This window comes from Salmo salar, chromosome 19 (assembly GCF_965601325.2).
Source record: "Salmo salar chromosome 19, fSalSal1, whole genome shotgun sequence".
NCBI classification, from domain to species: domain Eukaryota; kingdom Metazoa; phylum Chordata; class Actinopteri; order Salmoniformes; family Salmonidae; genus Salmo; species Salmo salar.
In genome coordinates, this window is record NC_138309.1 from 66,004,731 (window position 1) to 66,029,465 (window position 24,735).

General features: G+C 42.6%; 1 protein-coding gene across 5 annotated transcripts in view; it reads left to right on the plus strand.

Moving 5' to 3' along the window:
* svild (supervillin d) overlaps positions 1–24,735 on the plus strand; it is a 116,377-nt gene that overhangs the window by 44,456 nt on the left and 47,186 nt on the right. For 4 of the 5 annotated variants that reach the window (XM_014158664.3, XM_014158667.3, XM_045702581.2 and 1 more), the window contains 7 exons: positions 1,922–1,956; positions 9,038–9,102; positions 10,878–10,999; positions 17,610–17,742; positions 22,870–23,187; positions 23,659–23,906; positions 24,240–24,369. In XM_014158664.3, coding sequence (XP_014014139.1) covers positions 1,922–1,956; positions 9,038–9,102; positions 10,878–10,999; positions 17,610–17,742; positions 22,870–23,187; positions 23,659–23,906; positions 24,240–24,369 — 1,051 coding nt within the window. The remainder of the gene's footprint in view (positions 1–1,921; positions 1,957–9,037; positions 9,103–10,877; positions 11,000–17,609; positions 17,743–22,869; positions 23,188–23,658; positions 23,907–24,239; positions 24,370–24,735) is intronic. The other variant, XM_014158666.3, reaches the window with a different exon arrangement.

Consider the following 24,735-nt stretch of genomic DNA (forward strand, 5'->3'; position numbering starts at 1 on the left):
TACATTTAGATTATGGAAATTCATCTTAACAGAACATGCAACTTATTTAATGAAGCAGCCAATAAAACGTCATTTTCAAACATTTGCCAAAATGCAATTAGCGGGAAAACACCGTTCTAAACAGTGCACATGCGGTTCCATATGTGACAGATATGAACATCTCTTTTAGAAACCTAGAAAGAAGGGGAATCTAAAGATGAAACAACTAGGATGGGTTGCTATTATGACAAGGGTTGTGCCTTTGGTGTCTGGACAAGAAAGTTGATATGAAAGCCAAATGAACAGGAGAGAAATGGCAAAGCGACGGGTCCAATAGGGAAGTACATTTCATTTTTTGGGTGCCATAATTACTCCCGTCTGTACAGAAATGAGTAAATTCATTCAAAATACTTCACCAGAATGCATGACTTAGCCACAGAGGAATCGAGGATCATTTATCTTCTTTAAAAATAAATAGTTGTGTATTGTTTCAGATCACAAGCTCATAGGCCTAGCTGATTATTGAGTTGTGGCTGTCAGTGAAAAGCATCTTAAATATGTGTGAAGATAATGTGTCTTGGGTATAATTTAGAATGTTGTGACAAGAAGGGGAGGGGTGTGTGGCAAGGATATAGGCTCAGCTCTCTCCCGCCAATTCTTGCACATTCATTTGTTTTATTCACCATTTACATACACTGAGTGTACAAAACATTAAGGACACCTGCTCTTTCCATGACATAGACTTACTGTGTGAATCCAGGTGAAAGCCGTGATCCCTTACTGATGTCACTTCAATCATGAAGGGGAGGAGACAGGTTAAAGGAGGATGTTTAAGCCTTGAGACATGGATTGTGTGTGTGCCATCCAGAGGGTGAATGGGCAAGACGAGATTTAAGTGCATTGGAAAGGGCTATGGTAGTAGGTGCCAGGTGCACTGGTTTGTGTCAATAATCAATAACGGAGTTTTTCACGCTCAACAGTTTCCCATGTGTATCAAGAATGGTCCACATATCTCACATTAGTTGAATTTTAACTTCTAGATTGAGAAACAAAAACATTATTGATATGAAACTATTCCACAAAAATGCCCATATGAAAATCATAACTGGCACGCAGAATGGTAGGATTAATTCTATGCTTCCCCGAACTTGAAACTCATGCGCCGCCTATGAAGTTTTTATAAAATAATTGCCTCCAAGTTTCCGTGGTCGGATTTTGCGTGTAGGCTACTTTGACGCAAGGGAAGACATACCTCATAATATGAAATTAAACATTCAGGTTTCAAACAAGTGTGTTTTGAAAATGCATACTGCTTCCAGCTCACATTGTAAAGTGGTGGGTGATGCGTTGACAGCTTGTTGCCTCCATTTGAATGGTGAGTGGGAGGCAATTACTTCAATTACAAGTTGAGAAATAAAAATAGTATCTTTTAATCGTTAACCAAAGATGTTTTTAGTATGTCATTGCATTTAGAATTGTTGTTGCACAATAAATGGGCTTATAAAAGCACGTTTTACTTTCGCAGCAACCAGCTGAGGAACTACTAGTAGACATCCTGCTCAAAATAGGCTCTGTATGCTTGTGTGAGTGTGATAGTTGTGTTGGATAAATAAGATATATGATGACTACCTAAAATACACACAGGCCTATTTTAATTCCACAAAATTATGCTAATTAATCTATAGACCGATAAGCATGACGGTCAAATGTATTTCCATCGACTGGTATTTCCATCAATAAATATAAAGCATTATTTTGCAATGGGATTTTTTTTCCTCCCGGTCATTGGGGGGGGGGGGCAAAAGCCGGCTGATGGAAACCCTGGCGTGCCTGTGTGTTAGCAGGTGAAACCATGTCATCGTTTGTCCCCATGCCACATATCTCAGTGTGTGACCTCATTTGTCTTCTCTCGCTCTTTCTCTCTCTTTCTCTCTTTTAACAGCCTTTTGGAAGCTGGGGACGCCGAGGAGCCAAAAGGTAAGAACTCTGCTTTTACAGGCCTCAAAGGCACCATTGTACAAGGAAGAAAGTATTTTTTTTTCTTTCCACCTCCTTTGTACTCTATGCATTTCAATGTTGAAGGAAAGAGGCTACAGAGTGTACTGTACATTAAACAGATACACAGGTACTATAGCTGTCGGGATAAGAGGGCATTGATAGGGCTAATGTCGCGCTTCGGAGCAGAATGAAAAGGGATTCTTCGGCCCACAGCCTTTTCAGTTCAGGCAATGTTTGAAAGCTGGCCATCCCACCTCAGGGGTTCATGTTCAGCATCAAATGCAGCGGTGGTGGCACAGGGTGAGGCCATGTGTGCGTTGCTTGTGCTTGCGTCCGTGTGTGTGTGAGAGGGAGTGAGTGTGTAAGAGGGAGAGAGTATTCTGTGTCTTTGTGTGTGAATGAGAAACAGAGGGAGATTGTGGGTGACTTAAGTGCTACTGTGTATAAAACAAGTGTGCGTGCATGACTGCGTGTGAGACAGAGAGATGTTCAGGACCTGAAGGGGAAGTGGCAAAACGCTCTTTAATGTTGCAGCAGCTATTCCCGAATCCAGACCAATCCCAGTGCTTGTTCCAAAACGGAGAGCTTGAGAGAGGGAAAATTGTGGAGTTAGACCATGGATCACTTCTTCGCTTCCTGACTCGCAACAGCCCACTGCATTTAAACATTGGCGATACAAAGCAGAGAAACAAAAACAAAAGAGACCGAGGAAGAAGCAGAAGAAAACAAGGAAGGAGGCAGAGGAATCGAACTGACGATACAAAAAGGGTCAGAAGGAGAGAGGAGACTGGGAAAGGTAAACTCTGTGGGCTCATCAATTAGTGTGTATATGGAGAGTTGGCAAAGCCTCTGTTTTGCTTTTGGAGTTTTCTATTGGAGGAAGGGGAGTGGGGGGGTCAGATTCGGTGTCCCGTCATAGATAGTATGGAGTTCCCCATCCGTGAAACTGTTCCACTGGCAAGTGTTGCAGAGTTTAGCTCTCTCAAATGGAAAAGGCTGGTCGAACTACGAAGAATGCTGGCTCAGCACATACAGTACCAGTCCAAAGTTTGGACACACCTACTCATTCAAGGGTTTTTCTTTATTTTTACTATTTTCTACATTGTAGAATAATAGTGAAGAAATCGAAATAACACACATGGAATCATGTAGTAACCAAAAAAGTGTTAAACAATATATTTTCGATTCTTCAAAGTAGCCACCCTTTGCCTTGATGACATTTTTGCACACTTGGCATTCTCTCAAGCAGCTTCAGCTGGAATGCTTTTCAAAACAGTCTTGAAGGAGTTCCCACATATGCTGAGCACGTTGCCTGCTTGTTGGCTGCCAGGCCATCTGATGCAGCACTCCATCACACTCCTTGGTCAAATAGCCCTTACACAGCCTGGAGGTGTGTTTTGGGTCATTGTCCTGTTGAAAAACAAATGATAGTCCCACTAAGCATAAACCAGATGGGATGGCGTGTCGCTACAGAATGCTGTGGTAGCAATGCTGGTTAAGTGTGCCATGAATTCTTAATAAATCACGACAGTGTCACCAGCAAAGCACCATCCCATCTCCTCCTCCATGCTTCACTGTGGGAACCACACATGCGGATATCATCCGTTCACCTACTCTGTGTCTCACAAAGACACTGCCTCTGGAACCAAAAATCTCAAATTTGGACTCACCAGACCAAAGGACAGATTTCCACCGGTCTAATGTCCATTGCCCGTGTATCTTGGCCCAAGCAAGTATCTTCTTCTTATTGATGTCCTTTTAGTAGTGGTTTCTTTGCAGCAATTCGACCATGAAGGCCTGATTCATGCAGTCTCCTCTGAACAGTTGTTGATGCGTCTGTTACTTGAACTCTGTGAAGCATTTATTTGGGCTGCAATTTCTGAGGCTGGTAACTCTGCTGCAGAGGATAAGTTCATTAGAGGTAGAGCTTCCTTTCCTGTGGCTGTCCTCATGAGAGCCAGTTTCATCATAGCGTTTGATGGTTTTTTGCGACTGCACTTGAAGAAACTTTTCCGGATTGACTGACCTTCATGTCTGAAAGTAATGATGGACTGTCATTTCTCTATTCTTATTTGAGCTGTTCTTGCCATAATATGGACCAAATACGGCTATCTTCTGTATATCCCCCTACCTTGTCACAACACAACTGATTGTCTCAAACGCGTTAAGAAGGAAAACAATTAAATGTACTTTTAACAAGGCATACCTGTTAATTGAAATGCATTCCAGGTGACTACCTCATGAAGCTGGTTGAGAGAATGCCAAGAGTGTGCAAAGCTGTCATCAAGGCAAAGGGTGGCTACTTTGAAAATCTCAAATCAGATATTTGTTAAACACTTAACATTTTTTGGGGTTATTACATGATTCCATATGTGTTATTTCATAGTTTTGATGTCTTCACTATTATTTTACAATGTAGAAAATAGTAAAAATAAAGAAACACTTGAATTAGTAGGTGTCTCCAAACTGTTGACTGGTACTGTACATTTCACTTCCTTAAAAGCGGTCTAACCCCTTGAAAATAAGAGAAACGGGTGAAGTTTTGAATTAATGTGTAAATTCCAACCACAGCACTCAATTCTGGAGCGTCCCAAGAGATGCTGGGTAATATTCACATCAGCGCTGCTGGATCCATTGGCCCCTCCAGCCATCCCCGCTTTCCAATTTTCTCCCTGTCTTTCCCTGAGGGATACAAGCTGTTTCAAGATGAATGGGAAACACTTATGGAACAATTGCTAATCTTCAGAGGTGGACATTTTGCCAAGGCTTTTCCAAGCTTTTGTGTTTATTTTGATCTCTGCGAAAGGTCTAGGATGAAGTGATGAGGGCTGGACTTGAGTCAAACAATATCTTAGAGTAGGAGTGATGATCTGGGATCAGATTCCCCATGTCTGTATATCTTATTCATTATGATCAAGGCAAAATGTATCCTAGATCAGCACTCCTACTCTCTGACTCTGTCAAAATGGTTTCTGGCTTGAAGTCAAAACGCAAAACCCCCACTGAGCATAACTAGAGTGAAGCTCAACTTCCTTGGCTCGTGTGTGTGTGTGTAATGGGTCTTTGCTGACTTGTGTCAGAAGTAGTTTTGAACAGCCGACTCCGGGTGGATTTTGGATTACGTCAATGTGACGGCTAAATATTCCTATCCTTTGCACTTTAACATTCATTTGCACCAAACGTTTCATGACCAATGCATGGTTTTCATTTAAAAAAATCAGACACATTTTTTTAATTGTTGCATATATGAATTCTAAGTTGAGTGCACTCTCTTAGATTTATATTTCTATGTTTTACCATTTTAGTTTTTGCAGCTTTTTTCTGGTTCCTTGTCTGCAGCATGGTGGCCGTGTGCTGCTAATTGGCACGATTTATAACCCTGAAATGGAAGGGCGTGTTGGGTGATGTCACTACCATCCAGCATAGGGGAAATTGATTTCCCCAGTTTAAACTGTTATGCTACAACTAAAACAATAAAAGCTTTTAAAATAGTAATTAATCACGTTATTTCTAATTACCGCATTTGTATCTGCTGTGTTCTGACCTTATGGCTTCAATTAAAGTGAAGGCAGCAAAAACGTAACCACATGTAACATATGGATTTACATTTGTATACGCATCAAAAGTCCCAATTCAAAGTTATTGAATTATTTAATAAAGCTGATCAGAACCGATCAGAATTCCGATGTCTACTACATTAGCCACTGGCTGACTCATACAGTGCTATCAACACCTACAGTAGCTAGCTAATTTACAGCTTTAATATTGAATTGAGCCACATTAAAGTAATCCAAAATGCCATCTAACCAGTTATTAAATAGTATTATATGCAGTTATCGAAGCTAGCCAGCTAGCTAACTACCAAGGTCAGCATAAGTAGCAAGCCAGAGCTCAACACGTTTAACAACCCGAGACCAACTAGCACAGGCAGGAACCCACAGAACACAATTTAAACAACACCAGCAGATGAAAAGCAAAGAGAGAGCAGATACTTACACATTGATGCTTGTGGCCCAACCTATGGCAAGAGTGGCTGAGTTGCTAAGCGAGAGCCAGGGAGCGAGGCCCTTCAGAGGGATAGGCCATTTCACCGGGCTCAGGGAGAGTCAGTGAGGCGGATAATCCAATAGCTATATAGCGAGGGAAATCCAAAGTAGATGGATTCCGGGAGCAATACTCCAGAAGCGGCAGAGTGCACAGTAGACTAGGGAAACAGTCAACAAGTCGGCGATCGGAGGAAAGCTTCAGGAAGGTGGAAATGATCACAAAACAGCACAGTCCAGACTCCGATGTCAGTCATCTAACACTAAGCCAACATTGAAAAAGTAATTAAAAAAAATCTCTGGTAGCCTAATTCAGAGCTACCAGAGAAGCAAAGTTGACAAAACAAATAGGATGAAAATGAGGAACTAAACAATTAAAGCAGGCAGGGAGGATTTTCTCCTTTCGTGAGCCTGAGGCAAGAAGGCACAAAGAGCCTGCCTGTTGAACATGCAGGATGCCTCACGTGTGGGGAATACTCGCTGATTGGTAATACGATAGCTTGTTTACATCACATTTCCTCGTGATTGGTGGATTGTAGCTCACCACCAACAACACTCGGCCTGGAATGTAATTACATGCTAGCATGGCTAGTGACTAAAGTTAGCCAGCTTGTGCTAGCTGTTGAGCTAGCATACGAACTCTGTAGCAGAGTAGGTTCTCTTAATGACGCTCGATATAGTGCATTCTGAGTAGTTCCGAAGTTACCCGAGAAAAAAAAGGTCAATATTTAAAACCCCCAAAACTATTACAAATAAATTGTTACAGTGCATTTAAAAAGTATTCAGGCCTTTGACAATCTACACACAATACCCCATAATGACAAATCGGAAACAGGTTTTTAGAATAAAATTTAAAAAAAGACTGATGCCTTATGTAAATAAGAATTCAGACCCTTTGCTATGAGACTCAAAATTGAGCTCAGGTGCTTCCTGTTTCCATTGATTTATCTTTGAGCTGTTTCTTCATAATTCTTAAATGAAAGAAATTTGGAACCACCAACGCTCTTCCTAGAGCTGGCCACCCAGCCAAAATGAGCATTCGGGGGAGAAGGGCCTTGGTCAGGGAGGTGACCAAGAACATGACGGTCACTCTGACATGGCTCCAGAGTTCCTCTGTGGAGATGGGAGAATTTTCTAGAAGGACAACCATCTCTGCAGCACTCCACCAATCAGGCATTTATGGTAGAGGGGCCAGACGGAGGCCACTGCTCAGTAAAAGGCACATGACAGCCCATTTGGAGTTTGCCAAAAGGTACGTAAAGGACTCTCAGACCATGAGAAACAAGATTCTCTGGTCTGATGAAACCAAGATTGAACTTTTTGGCCTGAATGCCAAGCGTCACGTCTGGAGGAAACCTGCCACCATCTCTATGTTAAAGCCTGTGGTGGCAGCATCATGCGGTCGGGATGTTTTTCAACGGCAGGGACTGGGAGACTAGTCAGGATAGAGAGAAAGATGAATGGAGCAAAGTACAGAGATCCTTGATGAAAATCTGTTCCAGAGCACTCAGGACCTCAGACTGGGATGAAGTTTCACCTTCCACCAGGACAACAACCCTAAGCAAACAGCCAAGACAAGGCAGTAGAGGCTTCAGGACAAGTCTCTGAATGTCCTTGAATGGCCCAGCCAGAGCCCGGACTTGACCCCAATCTAACTTCTCTGGAGAGACCTGAAAATAGCTTTGCAGCGATGCTCCCCATCCAACCTGACAGAGCTTGAGAGGATCTGCAGAGAAGAATGGGAGAAACTCTCCAAATACAGGTGTGCCAAGTTTGTAGCGTCATACCCAAGAAGACTTGAGGCTGTAATCGCTGCCAAAGGTGCTTCAACAAAGTACTGAGTAAAGGGTCTGAATACTTATGTAAATGTCATAACATTTTTAATACATTGCCAAAAATGTGTTTGCTTTGTCATTATGGGGTATTGTGTGTAAATTGAAAAACAACAACAATTTAATACATTTTAGAATAAGGCTGTAACCTAACTAACAAAATGTGGAAAAAGTCAAGGGATCTGAATATTTTCAAAATGCAATGTATATTCTTTACAAGTTCCTAAAACATTTCTTTAGGCTGTGGGAACATTGTCGGATATGACAGGATGTACCGTGCATTCTGGAAAGTGTTCAGACCCCTTGACTTTTAACACATTTTGTTATGTTAGTCTCATTTTAAAATAGTTTTTTTCCCCTCATCAATTTAATCCATCTACACATAGTACCCCATAATGACCAAGCAAAAACAGGGTTTCTCTGGACAGTTTTTGTGTTTTAGGAACATATATTTTGTTTTGTCCAGCAATGTTCTGACCAGACTGTTCCCACAACCTAATGAAATATTCTGGGAACCTTTTGAAGAACATATAAAGTGTGTTCTGGGAACATTCTTGCAACATCGGGCGAATTTCCATAAGTATGGCGATGACTGCCATCTCAGAGGCACTTGTCTGTAAAACTTGTAAAACTGAAACTGATGGGATATCCTCAGAATTCCCAGGCCCTTTTCTGCCGTTTTCGCTCCTGGGAAAGACCCTTATCACTTTACAGAGCAGGTGGTGAATGTACAGTACTTTTCCCTCCCAGACAGAGTACAGAGTGTTCAGGCCAGCTATGGTAGGATTAGTGGGTGGGAGGAAGTAAGTGTGTTTGTCTCTCTCTCGCTCGTGTGTGTGTGTGTGTGTGTGTGTGACTGCATGTGTGCGCACATGAAAGCGAGAATGAGTTGTCCTTCTGTGTGCGAGTTTGCGTGTGTGCAAGTGGGCCTCACACCAACAAGCCAACCCTGTAAACAGCATTACAGCAATAGCTGTTTTAGAAACAAAACACACACACAAAGACCTAATCCAAGACCTGAGGTGACTGATAGGTCGCTCATATCCTCCACAATAATGAAAGAATAACATTCTGATGTGAACCTGTGGATTTGTGGTTATGTGTGATTTTTATTTATTTTATTTTTTTGACCAAGGTTTAAATCAAATCACATACACATGTGTGCTAATGTGTGTTTTTTGACAGTAACTGACAGGAAGACTGATGACGAAGCCAAGATGAACATGGCTGCCAACATGTCTTTGATTAAGGTATACTCTGTGCGTGTGTGTGTACCTGTGTATGTAGGGGTGTGTTTATGTGCACATATGCCTCTGTGTACAGCCATGAATTTGCGCATACTTGTATGGGTGTTTGTCATCTGCAATTATGAATATGGCTACAGTACACAAGTATGAGTATTCTGCAGTTGTGTTGCGTGTGTGTGTTACCTAGGCCCCATTCCAACAATCCTCAAATCTCAATCTCAATTCCTCTTTCTTGCTCCATACATCTGGCCTAGTCCCATATCCCCCACAGCTGATTACTGCAAAATATCCTCTATAATTGAGTTGTCCCGTAGAGTATACGGACTGACCCGCACCTGCACTCAGACTTGGCTCCTCCACTCCCTTGGAGATTGGAGTACAAACCGAGCCAAGATTTGGAAAGGAAAAGAAAGCCAGTGTACTCAGGCATACTTAAGGCCATATATACACTTCCGTTCAAAAGTTTGGGGTCACTTAGAAACAGTTTTAAGCTGTGCCAACATAATTGCAAAGGGGTTTTCTAATGATCAGTTAGCCCTTTAAAATGATACACTTTCAAGATTCAAGGAAATTTCTACGTGACCCCAAACTTTTGAATGGTAGTGTATATAAAAAAATATATATCCCGGTACTGCCCCTTTTTTATGTGCACGTGCACACATTTTTAAACCAAATTACAGAAAAGCACAGTAACAGAGTAACTGACTTTTCCCAGGCTATTGGGCTTCCATGAGGGGATTGTGTAGTCGGCCTAAAAGAAGGAAGCGGTGCAGTTGTGGTTCTAAAATTGGCCTTAGGAGAGTGCCAGGGGTTGGCCAAGTGGACCCAGATGGTAGCAAATGAGTGTTTTTAAGAAAGAGATGCACCCACTTTGTGTGTGTCGGTGCTCATACTCAGGTACTCCATGAATGTGTTTGTTTATGCGGGAGTTGGTTATCTTTTATAATATATTGAATTGAGCTCTGAGGCTGTAGGCCCTGCACCACATACAGGAAAACAGACTAGTCTAGTGGTGGTGTGTGTTCGTCTTTGAGAATAGTTCAGAACCATAGATAAAGAGATGTATTCAGGGTCATATTCACAAGGGCCCATGGTAACATTTTTCAATGGAGAATGAGCATTTCTTATTGCACAATTTTGAGTTGTCCCTCTCTGTTCCAGTCCATTTGTTTTTATTTCTTTGGTGCCTAATTAATACAACCCAGGCACCAAATAGATAGACACGTGTATATATTGTAGGCCTTAGACCGTATGGTTCTCATCGACATCTGCTCTGCTGTAGGTCTGGACTCACTTGTTGTCCATTTCCCTGGGTGTTCTCTTTGTTTATTTATATTTAGGGCACCAGTCCAGCACTGGCCGGCTGAGAAACAGACCACTCTCGGGAGACACACAACTCTCCTCCCTCCTCCTCCATCTCTTTCTCCTCTTCCTCATCGAGTTTGTGAATGGAGCCCCTGTGTGTGGCAGAGTTGTGAAAAAAGCCATATCTCAGACTGACCAATAAAAGATTAAGATGGGCAAAAGAACACAGACACTGGACAGAGGAACTTTGGGGACAGTAAAACCACAATGTCGCCTCCCCAGGGATGGAGTAGGGTGAAGCTGCCCCTAGACACTGATTTGGGTCAGATTCGCATTTTCCCTTACTGATGGCTGAGGTTCGAATTAGGGGAGGGGAAGCTGATCCTAGACCTTTATCTATGGGAAACCTCACCCTGAAACCCCCGGGGACGCTGTCTAATGTGGGAAATACTCATAAGGCCCTTTTCCACCAGGGGCTGGAGAAGACTGAGGAGTCGTCTCCCCTGACAACAGAGGAGAGTGGTCACCATGCCAACAACGACAGCCGAGCGCGCACCCAGCCAATCACAAGCAAGGAGATGGTGGCGGCAGGCAGGTAGGCGGCGTCGAGGAGATATTGTATTATATTTATAAGGTCATGGGATTGTCTCCAAATTTGAATGATTATACATTGGATTGTTGACTCAAAACATAAACATGAGCACACACACACACAGTTATTATTTAAGTGTTTCCTGGTGCGTGGGAGCAACATGTCACTAGTCTGCTGGTCTAGTGAGTCAGCACAGATAAACACACAGTATAGTCAGCCTGTCAGATAAGTTGTATCACACGGTGGTGGTGTGGGTGTGTGTGTGTCGTGTGCGTTTTCCTGTGTGTATTTCTTTTGTGGGTGTCAGGTACTTGAACCGGTCACTTCAACTCCTCACTCCTCCCAGCAAAGTTCAACATCAACCCACATCACACTCATCCCAAGTGGATACTGCACCAAGTACAGCCATGCTCTCATTACCATAGCTACAACAGCCTGCTTCCCATCAGCACGGCTACCATGGTCTGTCTGTGTGTTTGTCATAGCGGCCAGGCTAGTGCACCTGGTGCCGGTTGCACCAGTTGGTTGTAAGTGGTTAGTAAACTCTACGTCCGACATAAAATGTGCCCTAAACCGGACCTAAAAGTTCTACCTGTGTGTAAGCCCTTCTCTGAGCTACACCTGGGGCAGATCCTTCGCCTAGTAGGGAGCAGGCGTAGGGTGTTAGTCTCAATTTATGTTATTTTATGATATGCACAGAAAAGAACAGCAATCTATATTTTCAAAAGGATGTGAGTCTTGTGTTCATATTTCACAACTTCCGTGGGCTTTTAGCAAAATAATACACTTGATTTATGCTACATAATTGCATGCTAAATGTGTCTAATTAGATATTAGCAAACTACTAGATGAGCTGCCACCACTTATTTGCCTTTGCGGATGTAGTCGGGATATAGCCTAGGTTACTACGCGAGTGAAAAGCAAAATAATCCGCCTGTTATACTAGGCTATCGTAGGTTACATAACAGGCTTTCAAAATGTTCTGATAACACTGTTAGACGAGCAAACTAGACTAAAGATTATTACCATCATTAACACTCAACTCAATTTGGCTAACACTTTCCCAGCCTAATTGTTACCAAATATCCAAACGGAGATTCCGTGAAAACAAAAATCAGAGTCCCCACACTTGTCTCAAAGCATCGTGATAATGCTGTCCCAATCATAACGGTGCTGAAATGATAGTTTTATCCCACACGGCTGTTGCTTTAAAGTATTTCAAATGGTTGGATGACTTTGGGAGTTTCAGTAAGCAACAATATGACAAATGCCTTCAAATGGCATTAGTGTCCTTTTATTCCAATATTTTCGTCATTCAGTGATATTCATTCCCACAATAATTATTGATTGATCCATCCAGTTGTGGTTAAGAAAACGTGCATGCATAGTGGTGGGCTTTGCGAAGTGATGGGACATACCTCGAAAAGTTTAGAACTGACGTAAAGATGGTAACAGCATAGCAACCATCATTATGAAGCATCAAATCTCATGAATGCGGATTTATCTACGGACTAGTCTTATTTTTGGTTGGTGCAACAGGTGTACATTCTGACGTAGCTTCGCCCAACCTTGCATTTAAGACCACGTTTTTTTACACCCAACTGGTGCAACTGGTCCCTTTTTTATAACAAACTTGCAAACATAGCATTTCAAAGGGCTTTTTGATCAGTGCAACTCAGCATTCATCAGGCCAGTTTCACAGACTATTGTAGTGGTAGCAGATAATGGTCCCTAACGGATATATAGATGCAGATAATGGTACATAAAATATATATATATATATTATATATATATATATATATATGCAAACACTGTGTGTGTGTGTGTGTGTGTGTGCGCTCATACTCAAGTACTTTATGTATGTGCGTTTGTTAATGCGGGAGTTGGTTATCTTTTATAATATATTGAATTGAGCTCTGAGGCTGTAGGCCCTGCACCCACTAGCGGTTCTGGCGGGAGGAGAGAGTGCCCCTGTGACAACAATTTTGGACCCCCTTGTGGCCCCCCTAAATGTGGAGTATGAAATAAGTTTTACATAGCAAAAATTTGTTATCGTTCTTTTTTTTCCTTCTTTTTTTTTACATCTGTTATTAGACAGAAAATGCAAATAAATTGTTGAATGATTATGAACATGGTCTTTTGCCTGCTAATGCCTGCAATGCAGTGAAGAAAACGATATGACAACAATAACATCTAATGTAACTGGCCCCTCTAACAGTACAACTGGCCCCAGCTTGGCCCCCCCTGTTGAAATGGTCTAGAACCGCCACTGCCTGCACCACATACAGGAAAATACATACAGACTAGTGTAGTGGTGGTGTGTGTTCGTCTTTGAGAATAGTTCAGAACCATAGATAGAGGTGTGTGTGTGTGTGTGTGTGCGTGTACATATATACATGCATACGTACAGTTGAAGTCGGAAGTTTACATACACCTTAGCCAAATGCATTTAAACTCAGTTTTTCACAATTCCTGACATTTAATCCAAGTAAACATTCCCTGTCTTAGGTCAGTTAGGATCACCACTTTTTATTTTATGAATGTGAAATGTCAGAATAATAGTAGAGAATGATTTATTTCAGCTTTTATTTCTTTCATCACATTCCCAGTGGGTCAGAAGTTACAATCAATTATTATTTGGTAACATTGCCTTTAAATTGTTTAGCTTGGGTCAAATGTTTCGGGTAGCCTTCTACAAGCTTCCCACCAGAAGTTGGGTGAATTTTGGCCCATTCTTCCTGGTGTAACTGAGTCAGGTTTATAGGCCTCCTTGCTCGCACATGCTTTTTCAGTTCTGCCTACAGATTTTCTATAGGATTGAGGTCAGGCCTTTGTGATGGCCACTCCAATACCTTGACTTTGTTGTCCTTAAGCCATTATGCCACAACTTTGGAAGTATGCTTGGGGTCATTGTTCATTTGGAAGACCCATTTGCAACCAAGCTTTAACTTCCTGACTGATCTCTTGAGATGTTGCTTCAATATATACGCGTAATTTTCCTACCTCATGAGGCCATCTATTTTGTGAAGTGCACCAGTCTCTCCTGCAGCAAAGCACCCCCACAACATGATGCTGCCACCCCCGTGCTTCACGGTTGGGATGGTGTTCTTCGGCTTGCAAGACTCCCTCTATTTCCTCCAAACATAACGATGGTCATTACGGGCCGAACAGTCCTATTTTTGTTTCATCAGACCAGAGGACATTTCTCCAAAAAGTACAATCTTTGTCCCCATGTGCAGTTACAAACCGTAGTCTGGCATTTTTATGGCGGTTTTGGAGCAGTGGCTTCTTCCTTGCTGAGCGCCCTTTCAGGTTATGTCGATATAGGACTCGTTTTACTGTGGATATAGATACTTTTGTACCTGTTTCCTCCAGCACCTTCACAAGGTCCCTTGCTGTTGTTCTGGGATTGATTTGCACTTTTCACACCACAGTACGTTCATCTCTACGAGACAGAACGTGTCTCCTTCCTGAGCGGTAGGACGGCTGTGTGGTCACATGGTGTTTATTTTTGCATACTATTGTTTGTACAGATGAACGTGGTACCTTCAGGCGTTTGGAAATTTCTCCCAAGGATTAACCAGACTTGTGGAGGTCTACAATTTTTTTTATCTGAGGTCTTGGCTTAATTCTTTTGATTTTCCCATGATGTCAAGCAGAGAGGTACTGAGTTTGAAGGTAGGCCTTGAAATACATCCACAGGTACACCTCCAATAGGCTAATTGACATCATTTAAGTCAATCAGAAGCTTCTAAAGCCATGATGTCATTTTCTGGAATTTTCCAAGCTGTTTAAAGGCACAGTCAACTTAGTGTATGTTAACTTCTGACCCACTGGAATTTTGATACAGTGAATTATAAGTGAAATGATCTGTAAACCATTGTTGGAAAAATTACTTGTGTCATGCACAAAGTAGATGCCCTAACCGACTTGCCAAAACTATAGTTTAACAAGACATTTGTGGAGTGGTTGAAAAACGAGTTTCAATGACCTAAGTGTATGTAAACTTCCGACTTCAACTGTACATACACACACACACACACACACACACAGACTGATCAAAAATATAAATAACATGTAAACTGTTGGTCCCGTGTTGCAGCCAACATTTCCATATGGGTCCCACATGGAAATGAAGAGCTGTTCCATGGGCCCCATTAGGGAAACCCAACAGGGACCTACAAAGTGGGCTTAAACCTGAGGGCCATGTGGGTTATCACACTTACCCACATGGGTCCCAGGTGTTTACCCAAATGGATGTGTATTGTGACCTGTATGGGCAATAAGTAGGCAGTAGCATTTTTTTATTTTTTTATTCAATCGTGCCTGGGACCAAACTGTCTTTGTTCTGTCTCCATGCAGGACCCAGATGTTGTTGCCCGAGAAAGCTTTTTCATTACTGCCTCTCGCTGGCAAGAAGTGACGTCCCAAAAAAACTATACAACACATAAATTGTTCCTAGCCTCCCACGCATAAGCTACTTTCAGTCCTTAACACTGAAACTGAAACTAAATAATAAAATATAAAACTTCAAATAAAACATGTGTAAAGTGGATCTGAAAATAATCTGAATTTCAAATACAAATCTTACAACTAATAGAAATAAAAACGAATGTAAAAACACACTATAATAACCTTGGTGCATGCATGGTGTCTGTATAATCAGCTGCAGTGTTATCTGGCTGCGGGTGTACCACTGGGTCATGTCCAGTGTGTGTGTGTGACGTCAACGCGTACCTTCCCCTTTACCCTTTTGGAATTTGACCAGTTCTACTGATTTGTCTTCAGTTTCGTTCTGAGACCAGCCACTAATATTATAACTGTCAGGAATGTGTCAATATTCATTCCTTTATAAATTCCACACCATAACCTTGTTTTATATACTTTCAGGTTACAGTGCATTCGTAAAGTATTCAGACCCCTTGACTTTTTCCACATTTTCTTACGTTACAGCTTTATTATAAAATGTATTAAATTGTTTGTTTCCTCATTAATCTATACACAATACCCCATAATGACAAAGCAAAAAAAGGTTTTTATACATTTTTGACAATTTATTAAAAAACCAATTATGACATTTACATAAGTATTCAGACCCTTTACTCTGTACTTTGTTGAAGCACCTTTGGCAGAGACTTCAGCCTTGAGTCTTCTTGGGTATGACGCATCAAACTTGGCACACCTGTATTTGGGGGGTTTCTCCCATTCTTCTCTGCAGATCAGATGTTTGATCATCTTTCCCTCGATCCTGACTAGTCTCCCAGTCCCTGCCTCTAAAAAAACATCCCCACAGCATGATGCTGCCTACACCATGCTTCATCGTAGGGATGGTGCCAGGTTTCCTCCAGACGTGACGCTTGTCTTTCAGGCCAAAGAGTTCAATATTGGTTTCATCAGACCAGAGAATCTTGTTTCTCATGGTCTGAGAGTCTTTAGGTGCCTTTTGGCAAACTCCAAGCCGGCTGTCGTGTCTCATACTGAGGAGTGGCTGCCGTCTGGCCACTCTACCTTCTGGAAAGTTTTACAATCTCCACAGAGGAACTCTGGAGCTCTGTCAGAGTAACTATCGGGTTCTTGTTCACCTCCCTGACCAAGGCCCTTCTCCCCCGATTGCTTAGTTTGGCCTAGCGGCCAGCTCTAGGAAGAGTCTTGGTTGTTCCAAACTTCCATTTAAGAATGATAAAGGCCACTGTGTTCTTGGGGACCTTCAATGCTGCAGTCATTTTTTGGTACCCTTCCCCAGATCTGTGCCTCGACACAATCCAGTCTTGGAGCTCTACGGACAATTCCTTCGACCTCATGGCTTGGTTTTTTCTCTGACATGCACTGTCAACTGTGGGACCTTATATAGACAGGTGTGTGTGCCTTTTCAAATCATGTCCAATCAATTGAATTTACCACAGGTGGACTCCAATCAAGTTGTAGAAACATCTCAAGGATGATCAATGGAAACAGGATGCACCTGAGCTCAATTTTGTGTCTCTTAGCAAATTGTCTGAATACTTATGTAAGTAAGATATTTCTTTAAAAAAACTCTTGCTTTGTCATTTGGTGTATAGATTACATTTTTTAAATTAATTTTTTTATCCATTTTAGAATAAGGCTGTAACGTAACAAAATGTTGAAAAAGTCAAGAGGTCTGAATACTCTTCAAATGCACTGTATAGACAGAACACTAAAGTGTTCTACCCACATTTATGGAGCTAGGAGTTATTTTTTTAACAGGTTTTTCATTGAATTGAATACATATTTTAATGAATACACGTTGGAATTGTTAACATGCATGCACACGCACACACTCACTGATTCTATTTTACATAGATTCTCTTATCAGAAGCCCTGAATGAGGCCAGTGCCACTATCAAATCAGAAGGCAAGGTACATTTAGTGCCCATGATAAACACAAATGACAGCCAGACAGCTAAGGTGTCATAATAAAGGAGATAGTTGGTGCCAGTAATAAAAGTCCTGGTAGCCAACCTCTATCAATGCCATCCTCAATTGTATTTTCTCTGTCCATCATTGTCTCTCTCCCTACACTTTCTCTCCATATTTATTTCTCTATCTCACTCGCTCTCTTCCTTTGTCTCTCGCTCTCTGTCTTTTTCTGCAGCCCTCCCAAGGAGGAAGAGTCTAAAGGCTCAGAGATGCAGGAGGCTACAGACAAGCGCAGGTCGAAGGGGGAGCGCTCCCACACACAACCGGTCACTGAGTTTGAGGTTAAGATGGTGAGTCTGTTTAAAAATGTGAGTGATAGTGTGTTCTACTATAAGAGCAGTGTATGGGTGTCTGCATGAGGATGTGTGGTAAAATGTTTTTTGAATTTTTTACATTTTTTGTCATTTAGCAGACGCTCTTATCCAGAGCGACTTACAGTAGTGAATGCATACATTTCATACTTTTTTATTTTTGTACTGGCCCCCCGTGGGAATCGAACCCACAACCCTGGCGTTGCACACACCATGCTGGCGTTGCACACACCATGCTGGCGTTGCAAACACCATGCTCTACCAACTGAGCCACGTGTTCTTGATCAGTCTGTGGGGTATGCGTGAGAATTGGTTTGTGTGTATTTCAGGGTTGAGTTGTGTGTTACAAAGATGGATTGAGCGTGTTCATGCTAAAAAATACAGGTCTTGTGAATGGTAGCTACAGGCCAGGGTAGGTTTATTAGCAATGGAGTCTGCTTTTGAAGAAGTGTTGAAAAACGTCACACTGTAGTTAACCTTTATCATTGTTGTAATTCTTTCCCTTTTTTGTGCATTACTACCTTCGACTCCTCTCCTCTATTCCCTCTCTCCTTATTTCTCTCCACCTCCTCCTTTCTTCACTTCCTTTTCCTCGTCCCATTCCTCTCTCTCTCTCTCTCTCTCTCTCTGTCTCTCTCTCTTTCTCTCTCTCTCTCTCTCTCTCTCTCTGTCGAATTCATAATGTTTTAATTGGCATAAAGGACAAGGTCAGTGTTGCCAAAGCTAAGTGATTCATATTAAAGAATAGTAGCTATAGTACTAAAGAAAGCAATACTAAATTAGTATTTCTGTCTAATAATGCCCCTTTGTGGGGAAAAACTCATTCTCATTGGCTGGGCCTGGCTCCCCACTGTGACCCCTGGCCAGCCATGTGAAATCCATACTTAATTTTGTGTATATAAATATACACTGCTCAAAAAAATAAAGGGAACACTTAAACAACACAATGTAACTCCAAGTCAATCACACTTCTGTGAAATCAAACTGTCCACTTAGGAAGCAACACTGATTGACAATACAATTCACATGCTGTTGTGCAAATGGAATAGACAACAGGTGGAAATTATAGGCAATTAACAAGACACCCCCAATAAAAGTGGTTCTGCAGGTGGGGACCACAGACCACTTCTCAGTTCCTATGCTTCCTGGCTGATGTTTTGGTCACTTTTGAATGCTGGCGGTGCTTTCCCTGTAGTGGTAGCATGAGACGGAGTCTACAACCCACACAAGTGGCTCAGGTAGTACAGCTCATCCAGGATGGCACATCAATGCGAGCTGTGGCAAGAAGGTTTGCTGTGTCTGTCAGCGTAGTGTCCAGAGCATGGAAGCGCTACCAGGAGACAGGCCAGTACATCAGGAGATGTGGAGGAGGCCGTAGGAGGGCAACAACCCAGCAGCAGGACCGCTACCTCCGCCTTTGTGCAAGGAGGAGCAGGAGAAGCACTGCCAGAGCCCTGCAAAATGACCTCCAGCAGGCCACAAATGTGCATGTGTCTGCTCAAACGGTCAGAAACAGACTCCATGAGGGTGGTATGAGGGCCCGACGTCCACAGGTGGGGGTTGTGCTTACAGCCCAACACCGTGCAGGACGTTTGGCATTTGCCAGAGAACACCAAGATTGGCAAATTCGCCACTGGCGCCCTGTGCTCTTCACAGATGAAAGCAGGTTCACACTGAGCACATGTGACATACATGACAGAGTCTGGAGACGCGGTGGAGAACGTTCTGCTGCCTGCAACATCCTCCAGCATGACCGGTTTGGCGGTGGGTCAGTCATGGTGCTGGGTGGCATTTCTTTGGGTGGCCGCACAGCCCTCCATGTGCTCGCCAGAGGTAGCCTGACTGCCATTAGGTACCGAGATGAGATCCTCAGACCCCTTGTGAGACCATATGCTGGTGCGGTTGGCCCTGGGTTCCTCCTAATGCAAGACAATGCTAGACCTCATGTGGCTGGAGTGTGTCAGCAGTTCCTGCAAGAGGAAGGCATTGATGCTATGGACTGGCCCGCCTGTTTCCCAGACCTGAATCCAATTGAGCACATCTGGGACATCATGTCTCGCTCCATCCACCAACGCCACGTTGCACCACAGACTGTCCAGGAGTTGGCGGATGCTTTAGTCCAGGTCTGGGAGGAGATCCCCCAGCAGACCATCCACCACCTCATCAGGAGCATGCCCAGGCGTTGTAGGGAGGTCATACAGGCACGTGGAGGCCACACACACTACTGAGCCTCATTTTGACTTGTTTTAAGGACATTACATCAAAGTTGGATCAGCCTGTAGTGTGGTTTTCCACTTTAATTTTGAGTGTGACTCCAAATCCAGACCTCCATGGGTTGATAAATTGGATTTCCATTGATTATTTGTGTGTGATTTTGTTGTCAGCACATTCAACTATGTAAAGAAAAAAGTATTTAATAAGATTATTTCTTTCATTCAGATCTAGGATGTGTTGTTTAAGTGTTCCCTTTATTTTTTTGAGCAGTATATATATGTACGATGCCTTCGGAAAGTATTCAGACCCCTTGACTTTTTCCACATTTTGTTACATTTCAGCCTTATTCTAAAATGTCTTACTTTTTTTACATCCTCACAAATCTACACACAATACCCAATACTGACAAAGAGAAAAAAGTTTTTGTAAATTTTTGCAAATTTATAAAAATACAAAAAACAGATACCTTATTTACATAAATATTCAGACCCCTTGCTGTGAGACACGAAATTGTGCTTCAGGTGCATCCTGTTTCCATTGATCATCCTTGATGTTTCTACAACTTGATTGGAGTCCACGTGGTAAAATCAATTGATTGGACATGATTTGGAAAGGCACACACCTGTCTATATGAGGTCCCACAGTTGACTCTGCATGTCAGAGCAAAAACCAAGCCATGAGGTCGAAGGAATTGTCCGTAGAGCTTCGAGACACAGATCTGGGGAACCGTACCAAAAAATGTCTGCAGCATTGAAGGTCCCCAAGAACACAGTGGCATCCATCATTCTTAAATGGAAGAAGTTTGGAACTACCAAGACTCTTCCTAGAGCTGGCCTCCCAGCCAAACTGAGTAATCGGGGGAGAAGGGCCTTGGTCAGGGAGGTGACCAAGAACCTGATGGTCACTGACAGAGCTCTGGATTTCCTCTGTGGAGATGGGAGAACCTACCAGAAGGACAAACATCTATGCAGCACTCCACCAATCAGGCCTTTATGGTAGAGAGGACAGCCGGAAGCCACTCCTCAGTAAAAAGGCACATGACAGCCCGCTTGGAGTTTGCCAAAAGGCACTTAAAGGACTCTCAGACCATGAGAAACAAGATTCTCTAGTCTGATGAAACCAAGATTTAACTCTTTGGCCTGAATGACAAGCGTCAAGTCTGGAGGAAGCCTGGCACCATCATGCTGTGGGGATGTTTTTCAGTGGCAGGGACTGAGAAACTAGTCAGGATCGAGGCAAAGATAAACGGAGCAAAGTACAGAGAGATCCTTGATGCCTTTGGAAAGTATTCAGACCCCTTGACTTTTTCCACAATTTGTTTAATTACTGCCTTATTCTAAAATGGATTAAATCAAGATACCCCATAAAGTCAAATTGGAATGATGTTTTTAGGATAATGTATCACAAATTAATAAAACATTTAACGCTGTAATGTCTTGTGACAATAAGTATTCTACCCCTTTGTTATGGCAATCCTAAATAAGTTCAGGGGTAAACATTTTCTTAACAAATCACAGAAGTTGCATGGACTCACTCTGTGTGCAATAATAGTGTTTAACATATTTTTGAATGTCCTACCCCATCTCTCTACTAAACACACAGAATTATCTGTGAGGTGCCTCAGTCGAGCCGTGAATTTCAAGCACATATTCAAAGAAGTGCCGAGAGCAAATAAGGGCACCTATTAGTAGATGGGTAACAAAAAAACTGCCATTGGATGTCCCTTTTGGATGGTGTATCAATACACCCAGTCACTACAAAGATACAGGCGTACTTCCTAACTCAGTTGCCACAAAGGAAGGAAACCGCTCAGGGATTTTACCATGAGGGCAATAGTGATTTTAAAACGTTAGAGTTTAACGGCTGTGATAGGAGAACTGAGGATGGATCAACAACATTGTAGTACTTCACAATACTAACTTAAATGACAAAGTGAAAAGATGGAAGCCTGAACACAATACTAATATTCTAAAACATGCATCCTGTTTGCAATAAGGCACAAAAGTAATACTGCAAAAGAAATAAACACATTTTTTGTCCAGAATACAAAGCGTGACATTTGGGGCAAATCCAACACTTCACTGAGTACCACTCCTCATATTGCATGCATCATGTTATGGGTTTGTTTGTCCTCGGTACGGATTACCCACTGGGCACAAACTGGTTGAGTCTACGTTATTTCTGTCATTTCAACAAAATTAAGTTGAACCAACGTGGAATAGACATTGAATTGACATCTGTGCCCAGTGGGTAGGAAGAATATTAGGATAAAAGGAAACGGAATAGAGCTAAGAACAGGCAAAATCCTAGAGGAAAACCTGGTTGTCTACTTTTCAACAGACATTGGAAGATAAATTCACCTTTCAGCAGGACAATAGCCTAAAACACAAGGCCAAACATACACTGGAGTTGCTTACGAAGACGACATTGAATGTTCCTGAGTGGCCTAGTTACAGATTTTCAAGACGATTTAAGTCCAAACTATGGCAACAACCAACTTGACAGAACTTGAGGAATTTTTTTAAAGAATAATGGGCAAATATTGTACAATCCAGGTGTTCAAAGCTCTAAGAGACTTACCCAGAAAGACTGACAGCTGTAATCTCTGTCAAAGGTGATTCTAACATGTATTGACTCAGGTGGTTGAGTAATTATCTAATGAAGATATATTTTATTTTAAATAAAAAATGAAGTTAACATTTTTCTTTCGCTTTGACATTGTATTTTGTATAGATCCTTGACGACTGTTTTTACAGTAAAATCCATTTGAATCCCACTTTGTAAAAAAAATTAAAAAAGCGTTTCTCATTTCTTCAGCTTACCATTGTACACTCTAGATGATGTAATTTCAGTTAAGTTTTCTGATTCATAATTCGATAATTCCCTTGTTCCTCCCTCCCCCCCATCCAGCTCTCATCCTCCAGTTCCCCCCTACCCCTCTCCGACCAAACACCATACCCCAGAAGCAAGGACGAAGAGGACAAGTCCCCTATACCCTCCCAGCCTGTCTTGCTGCAGTGCCAAGACTCGGGCACCCGCAGCGGCATCAAGGGCATCCTCAAAAAGAGTCGTTCCACTAGTGTCGAGTCGGACTACAGTGAGGGAGGAACCCCTGAAAGCACCCCCACCACCGGGGTGGTCCGACAAACCAGCGTTACCCTGAGCCACCCCGAGAGCGACGAGGAAGATGAGGAGAAAACAGAAGAGGTGGAGGAAGAGGAGGATGAGGTGTGTTTTCTCACTTCTTAGAATGTAAAATAGTTTGAGGATCTGAATTTATATACATCTCTATATAATCTCCCTTGAACATGTGTTTTAGTCTAGGACTGGGCTCAATCTGTGCCTGGGAAATTGGCCCTATGTAATATAGTATCCACACTAGTTTCCCACTATGAGCATCTGGAATATGTGAAATACTTTATTTCAGTTGAATGATTGTATAATAGACAAATCGCCCTTAGTCAGTTAAAATTGCTAGATCAAATTGTTCCGATGATAATACCCACCAGAGGGCCAAATCGTCTTGAAAAATGTTGGTTGCAATCAGGACTAAAAGATAACCCCGACATCCGCTTTGTGGAGCTGCAATGTGGTGGCGGATGATGGTTGCAATTGAGATCAGCTGTGCAGGTGATTTTAGCCTATATTGATGGTTTAACGAGCAATCAGCCCAATCAATAATTATTGTTGTTATTTCAGGAAGATGAGACGATAGTGGACGATAGCCCTGACGGAGGGCGTTTCAGTACCCCCCAGATGCAGAGGGGCAGTGGGCGTGGTGCTAGCAGTAGTTCAGCGGAGGACCTCCAGAGCCGGACCCCCTCTCCAGACGAGAGCCTGGGGGAGGAAGAGATGGAGAAGATGTCGTCGTTGGACACGGAAGATGGAGAGGATCAGGATGTGGATAGCAGTCTGGACAGCAGTGTGGGGTCATCCCTGAAAGAGAGGTACAGTAGGGGAAATTTAGACGCTTGCACACACACATATATACGTGTTCATTTTGTAGACATCACCTACCTATCATAAAACAAATGACTGATACAGGTCTGCGCACTTCATACATGGACATTGAGAGCATTTCTACCTCTACAGTGTCTTTTGTATAAACATACTGTAAGATGCATATTGTATGATATTGTATAAATAAGATATATTCTTACGATTCAGATGTAGTCCTTCACACTTTGTATGTTACTCTGTTTGAAAAATAGCCTATACATTACATGTCATATTCTTTGCTAGTAAGGCCTACATTGACTGCCCTCCTCTCCTTCTCCCAGGCTGGCTGAATTGAGCAGTGGTGAGGAGGAGTGGAAGGCCAAGCTGAAGAAGCCCAAGGATCTGGTGCAGAAGTCCCTGGCTGACCGTTTCAACCAGCTCCAGGACTCTGGAGATGCCTGGAAGAAGAAGGTAATTCTGGGCCTCTGAGTCACTCTATACCGGGGACTGGAGCTGTTTGTGAGACTAGGAATGAGGCTCGATTTGGGCTTTGGAGGGTTGGATAAACTCTGGGTCTGACAAGGTTAAGGACTGGAGGCCTCTGAAGCCTGGGCCTCTGGTAGTGATCACGACCCAGGAAATGTGACCTGTCTGTAAAGACTGAGACTCGGTCTGGGTTTTGTGGTGGAAATGTGCTGATTCAGTTTGCTTTCCTGTGTGTTGTGCTAAGAAGAGTAGGGTGGGGAAGAGGAGGAAAACGACGGGAGTGTAGTAGGGTGGGGAGGAGGTTTAGGAAAGGGTGGGGAGGGGAAGGAAAGGGGAGTGTGGTGGGCTGAG